This window comes from Symphodus melops (assembly GCF_947650265.1).
Source record: "Symphodus melops genome assembly, chromosome: 21".
Taxonomy (NCBI): Eukaryota; Metazoa; Chordata; class Actinopteri; order Labriformes; family Labridae; genus Symphodus; species Symphodus melops.
The window spans coordinates 594,723-601,504 of record NC_136711.1 but is presented as its reverse complement, the minus strand read 5'-3'; the positions used below and the strand labels follow the sequence as shown (position 1 = coordinate 601,504).

The following is a 6,782-nucleotide window of genomic DNA, read 5'->3' as shown; positions in this document are numbered from 1 at the left end:
CATCTGCAACATCTGCAGGTGGAAACATCTGCAACATCTGCAGGTGGAAACATCTGCAGGTGGAAACATCTGCAACATCTGCAGGTGGAAACATCTGCAGGTGGAAACATCTGCAGGTGGAAACATCTGCAGGTGGAAACATCTGCAACATCTGCAGGTGGAAACATCTGCAGGTGGAAACATCTGCAACATCTGCAGGTGGAAACATCAGCAGGTGGAAACATCTGCAGGTGGAAACATCAGCAGGTGGAAACATCTGCAGGTGGAAACATCAGCAGGTGGAAACATCTGCAGGTGGAAACATCTGCAGGTGGAAACATCTGCAGGTGGAAACATCTGCAGGTGGAAACATCTGCAGGTCATTGTCAGGTTCGGTTTGAGACGGTGATGTAACTCCTGCAAAGAACATGAGACCAGCGCTGAGAGTGAACGGGCCACAAATATTAGTTGGTGTGTCATTAGTAGATAGATTAATGTAAACGCCGTCCCAGCAGGTGTCGCCGTTGAGCAGCAGCATGAAAGCAAAACAAAGTTTGGCCACGCCTCCTCCGTACTGAAGCTCCAGCAAAACTCAAATGTTCGCATGGAGGAGTCACAGGTTAGAAAGATTTGATCTGTAGCTGCTGTCTGTGACCTCATTGTAGTGTTAGCATGCTAATGTTAGCGCTCTGTAGTTAGCTGCTAGCTTCATGTAAACTGACACAGAATGATCCAATAATCAGTGAGTATGTTCGTCTTCTTCTTCTTGACTCAAACAGCTTTTATACACAAGGGGAGGAGCCGGCCGTCCCGTCCATGTAAACACAGCTCTGACAACAACACAGCCAGCAGGACTCCAGCTTCTCCCTCACTGGAGACAGTCAGGACTCACACACACACACACACACACACACACACACACACACACACACACACACACACTGGAGTTATGAAACACTGATGAGGAACATCGAGTCGTCTGTTTCTTAAAGGTCTCAGTTATTCACAGGAACGATCATTCATGTCTCAGAACTAAGACGATGACGTGCTGATGCCTTCACGTATCATGTAGCGCCTTTAAGGACCAGCGCCCCCTGGAGTCAGCACATCCACCCTACAGGTGTGTTCACCTTACCTCTGTACAAGCAGTGTGTTTATAGAGTCACTGCTGTAACCGTAGGAGACGACAGGAGGACGCCGCCTGCTGCGACCTTACGTCGAGGTCGACGTGCAGAGCGGTTAAAGCTGTGACGGATCAGTGATGAGGAGGAGCGCCTTTTATTGGTACACTTACTGTTTATTCATGTGATGATAACATGAGCCAATCAGCATCAAGTAGCCTCACTACAGTATTCAAAGAGTTAAACTGTGAAAGAAGGGCGGGGCTCCAGACGGAACGAGGAGAAGGTCAGAGATCGTGAAGTCAAAGTGAAGTCACACTCACCTAGCAGCTCGAGCTCCTTATATTTCTAGACATGAACGAGCAAAGATTATTGAAGGTCTGAATGTAACGCATTTATTCTTCTTCATTTCTTTCTCTTTGTATTCATGTTTGCATGTCACTTTATTTTAAACTGAAACAAAATAAAAGTCACATTTAGACATGTAAGACAAAGACCCAACATAAAGTGAGTCTGGAGCCCTGAGGAGGTTAAACTGGAGAGTGTAGCTCCGCCCACACAGGTACACACAGGTGTAAGGTGTGGTGGAGGTGTGTGTAGGCCTGCTGAGTGCCTTTCCTTCCAGCAGCATGCCTCTCTGATCACAGCATGCTCCCAGCTCCTCGTGCTGTTTGTGTGCAGACTGCCAAACTCAGCAGAGATCTGAGCGCGCTCAGTAGCGCTCTGTGCTTGATAAACATGTGAACACGTGAATCGTTGTGACGGAGAGCAACAAGCAGGATTGTAAATTGTGCATTTTAAATGTGTAAACAGATTTGTGTGTTTCATGAAGTGAGATGTGTTTATTTATTTTGAAGGTCCGGGTCGTGTTTTCTCATGCAGCATGGACGGTTGTGAGGTTTTTGTGTATTATTGTTTTCAATCTAACGTTGATATATTTATGAATTTCTATGAAAAGTCTTTTAAAGGTTGAGACGAGAGGATGTTCAAATAAAGATGTTTCTTGTTTTTACCTGTTTTCTTCAGTTTGTTTATTGTCCACCAGATGGCGCCACCTTCTCACGCTTATATCAGGTCCCCTCTTCAAACAGGAAGTGGAACTCTTTTGAACTCTTCTGTAGAGTTCTCAGATATATTTAACATTCATGAAACTCCTCTAAAAAAGAACCTAACAATCAGGTTTCTGATTTTCTGCCGTGTTGCAGAAACTAGTGTTGTAGTCGAAACTAGTGTTGTAGTCCAGACCACATGAACCTGAGACCAAGACCAAGACCAAGGTAGGGTGAGAACGGGGAAAGTCTTCCTCTCGTGTGCGTGTCACTGGATGATTTTTAACAAGTCAAACTAGAGATGAATTAAATTATTAGATGTGAAAAATCCGAGACGAGTCTTTTTGAATATTTACAGAAATGAATCTGTGTCAGAGTTCGTTCTGATTCCGTTTCAGATTTAGTCATTTTCTCTCCTTTGTTTATTTGGTGTTTCTGTATTTTAATGTGTGCTTTAGTGTTTCCTGTTTTATTTTGTAGTTCTTGTCCCTGTCTTGTCTTCAGCGCTCCTTGAGCGTCCTGATGTCTTCACCTGTCTCTGAGTCAGTGAGCGCTCCCTTCTCTCCGTCCTGATTCATTCAGTGTGGAAGTGACATCATCAGCCCGCCTCGCGTTACTGACACAAAACGTCATGAAAACTGTTGAACAAAGACACGTCCGTCCTTGTGACCTTTTACATTTCACTTTGCAAAGCATTGTGGGAATTACGTAGGAAAGGATGCCTCCGAACTGTAGCTTGAAACGTTGAGAGTCCGTGCGTTCACCTCATGAGTCGCTCTCCGTGTCAGAACATGACACGGTGATAAATAGTGACGTCACTAATCAAAGCAACATCTGTGTGTGTGTGTGTGTGTGTGTGTGTGTGTGTGTGTGTGTGTGTGTGTGTGTGTGTGTGTGTGTGTGTGTGTGTGTGTGTGTGTGTGTGTGTGTGTGTGTGTGTGTGTGTGTGTGTTGAATAACAGAGGGTAACATTATAATAAAGCAGATCTTCTTTGACTCACAGCTCAGTGACTCCAGCTTTGTGTTGATATTAAAGATTAAACGTTAAAGTCTGATTTAATCCTGCAGAGTAAACAACCTAATGTGACCTGGAATCAAACTACGGCAACCCAAGAGGGACAAAAGAGAGACCAGTGCTTGAAAATAGTTTAATTTGAAACTAGTGCAAATACTGTACATGCAAATAGAAAGGTTGGTCCTGATTGGTCGACCTCGTCTCGCTCGTCTGCTGCCGTCCTGGTTGTTGCGTCTCTGCAGCTGAAGCTCGCCTCACGCTGCCACGAGTCAGAGATCGCCCCGAGTCACGCTGCAGGGCGAGTCTGATCTTCAGTCACGCTGCAGGGCGAGTCTCACCCCGAGTCACGCTGCAGGGCGAGTCTCCCCCCGAGTCACGCTGCAGGGCGAGTCTGATCTTCAGTCACGCTGCAGGGCGAGTCTCACCACGAGTCACGCTGCAGGGCGAGTCTCCCCCCGAGTCACGCTGCAGGGCGAGTCTCGCCCCGAGTCACGCTGCAGGGCGAGTCTGATCTTCAGTCACGCTGCAGGGTGAGTCTCATCTTCAGTCACGCTGCAGGGCGAGTCTCACCACGAGTCACGCTGCAGGGCGAGTCTCACCACGAGTCACGCTGCAGGGTGAGTCTCATCTTCAGTCACGCTGCAGGGTGAGTCTCACCACGAGTCACGCTGCAGGGCGAGTCTCACCACGAGTCACGCTGCAGGGTGAGTCTCATCTTCAGTCACGCTGCAGGGCGAGTCTCACCACGAGTCACGCTGCAGGGCGAGTCTCCCCCCGAGTCACGCTGCAGGGCGAGTCTGATCTTCAGTCACGCTTTAGGGCGAGTCTCATCCCGAGTCACGCTGCAGGGTGAGTCTCATCTTCAGTCACGCTGCAGGGCGAGTCTGATCTTCAGTCACGCTGCAGGGCGAGTCTCACCACGAGTCACGCTGCAGGGCGAGTCTCATCTTCAGTCACGCTGCAGGGCGAGTCTCATCCCGAGTCACGCTGCAGGGCGAGTCTCATCCCGAGTCACGCTGCAGGGCGAGTCTCATCTTCAGTCACGCTTTAGGGCGAGTCTCATCCCGAGTCACGCTGCAGGGCGAGTCTCATCTTCAGTCACGCTGCAGGGCGAGTCTCATCCCGAGTCACGCTGCAGGGCGAGTCTCACCACGAGTCACGCTGCAGGGCGAGTCTCATCTTCAGTCACGCTGCAGGGCGAGTCTCATCCCGAGTCACGCTGCAGGGCGAGTCTCATCCCGAGTCACGCTGCAGGGCGAGTCTCATCTTCAGTCACGCTTTAGGGCGAGTCTCATCCCGAGTCACGCTGCAGGGCGAGTCTCATCTTCAGTCACGCTGCAGGGCGAGTCTCATCCCGAGTCACGCTGCAGGGCGAGTCTCATCCCGAGTCACGCTGCAGGGCGAGTCTCATCTTCAGTCACGCTGCAGGGCGAGTCTCATCCCGAGTCACGCTGCAGGGCGAGTCTCATCCCGAGTCACGCTGCAGGGCGAGTCTCATCTTCAGTCACGCTGCAGGGCGAGTCTCATCCCGAGTCACGCTGCAGGGCGAGTCTCCCCCCGAGCTGCAGGGCGAGTCTCCCCCCCGAGTCACGCTGCAGGGCGAGTCTCCCTCCGAGTCACGCTGCAGGGCGAGTCTCATCTTCAGTCACGCTGCAGGGCGAGTCTGATCTCGAGTCACGCTGCAGGGCGAGTCTCATCCCGAGTCACACTGCAGGGCGAGTCTGATCTCGAGTCACGCTGCAGGGCGAGTCTCATCCCGAGTCACGCTGCAGGGCGAGTCTCCCCCCGAGTCACACTGCAGGGCGAGTCTCACCCCGAGTCACGCTGCAGGGCGAGTCTCCCCCCGAGTCACGCTGCAGGGCGAGTCTCCCCCCGAGTCACGCTGCAGGGCGAGTCTCCCCCCGAGTCACGCTGCAGGGCGAGTCTCATCTTGAGTCACGCTGCGGGGCGAGTCTCCCCCCGAGTCACGCTGCAGGGCGAGTCTCATCTCGAGTCACGCTGTGAGGTCAGTCTCATCTCGAGTCACGCTGCAGGGCGAGTCTCATCTTGAGTCACGCTGCGGGGCGAGTCTCATCTCGAGTCACGCTGTCAGGTCAGTCTGATCTCGAGTCACGCTGCAGGGCGAGTCTTCATGTCTGCATTGATCGCTCTTCAGTATTTAAGCAGAGGAACAACAGAGGAGGGAAAATAAAAGATGTAAATATTGAGTGACATGAATGAGACCTGCAGAGACCTGCAGAGACCTGCAGAGACCTGCAGAGACACTGAAGCTACTCGGACTGACGTCTGAGAAAAGAGATGCAGGAGGAAATGAAAACATCACAGCTGGGCTAAAACAAAACCAGGTGATGATGGATGGAGGAGGATGTACTGACAGGAAGTCTCTGAGGCGCCCCCTGCTGCCCAGATCACCAGCCTGTATTGAGTCTTCTGGTTCTGCACAGTAAAAGTGTCACTGCCAGCCAAAGTCCTGCCCGGCCAGCTGGTAGAAGCGCTGGTTGTGCGGTTTGTAAAAGTCTCTGAGGCTCTGCAGCACACGGGGGTCGATGGTGGCGTGCGTGCGGCCCTTGGTCTTTCCCAGGCAGTGAGGTTTGCTGCTGCCCTCCGGCTTCTTCAGGCAGGGGAATCCTTTGGTCTTGTTGAAGTAGAAGTGTTTGTCCGTCACAATCCTCTGCAGACCCAGGAAGTCCTGCACCCGGCCCAGCTCCCCGGCCGGGTCCGAGATGAGCCGCTCCCCGCTCACCAGGTGGATCTGAGTCCTGGGGAACCAAGCGAGCCAGCGCTCCAGGTGCTGAGCGTACAGGCCGATCCACAGAGGGCTCCACAGAGAGTCGATCTGACCTGCAGGGAACACGAGGGGAGACAGAGGTTATCTGAGCTCCGGGTCGGACTCAGTGTTTTATCACAGGAAACATCGATGCTGCTTTCAGACCAGACGTCTGATTCACTAAAGCTGAAGAAGAAACCTGGTGGTCACTAAAGCAAGGTGAGGCTGGCCGGTCTTAGCGTGCCTCCTCAAACATGCACAGCTTGTTGTACGGAAGCCTCATAAAGATGAGACCTTGAAGGCCTCCTGCCGTGTACCTGGACCTCCTCCACCTGTCTGAGTCTAAAACTTGCACTTCCTGTCTGTGCCCGTGGTTGTTTGCTCACTCTACCTGTGCTTCTGTTCTTGAAGGCCAGGCTCTCAAACGGGGGGATGTCGGGGGTCTTGGAGATGATCTGGGTGTAGTCAGATATCGCTCTGGTCACAGGATCACGGACGACCACGATCAGCTTCACGTCTCGAGACATGGCGTGGACTCGAGCCGGTGTTTCCACGGTAACGAAGTACCGAGGCGTCTTCTCCATGACGACCTGACCGTCCAGAGCTTTGGGCATCATACTCCTGGAAACACACGAGACATGATTTCAAGTTTATGAAACGTTTAGAGTCAGTCCTAAAGTGAAGCTGCTCCATTGTCCCTTCAAAATAAAACACAAACTTCTCCTAAAGTGAAGCTGCTCCATTGTCCCTTCAAAATAAAACTCAATCTTCTTCTAAAGTGAAGCTGCTCCATTGTCCCTTCAAAATAAAACTCAGTCTTCTCCTAAAGTGAAGCTACTCCATTGTCCCTT

At 51.7% G+C, this 6,782-nt stretch overlaps 1 protein-coding gene across 1 annotated transcript in view; it reads right to left on the bottom strand.

Moving 5' to 3' along the window:
• Positions 1 to 5,319: 5,319 nt before the first annotated feature.
• Positions 5,320 to 6,782, bottom strand: part of hs3st3l (heparan sulfate (glucosamine) 3-O-sulfotransferase 3-like) — a gene marked incomplete at its 5' end in the record, with an annotated part of 8,233 nt that continues 6,770 nt past the window's right edge. Inside the window, 2 exons of the mRNA XM_079372336.1 lie at positions 5,320 to 6,005; positions 6,323 to 6,552. Of these exons, the coding sequence (XP_079228462.1) occupies positions 5,617 to 6,005; positions 6,323 to 6,552 (619 nt within the window). The 3' untranslated portion in view covers positions 5,320 to 5,616. The remainder of the gene's footprint in view (positions 6,006 to 6,322; positions 6,553 to 6,782) is intronic.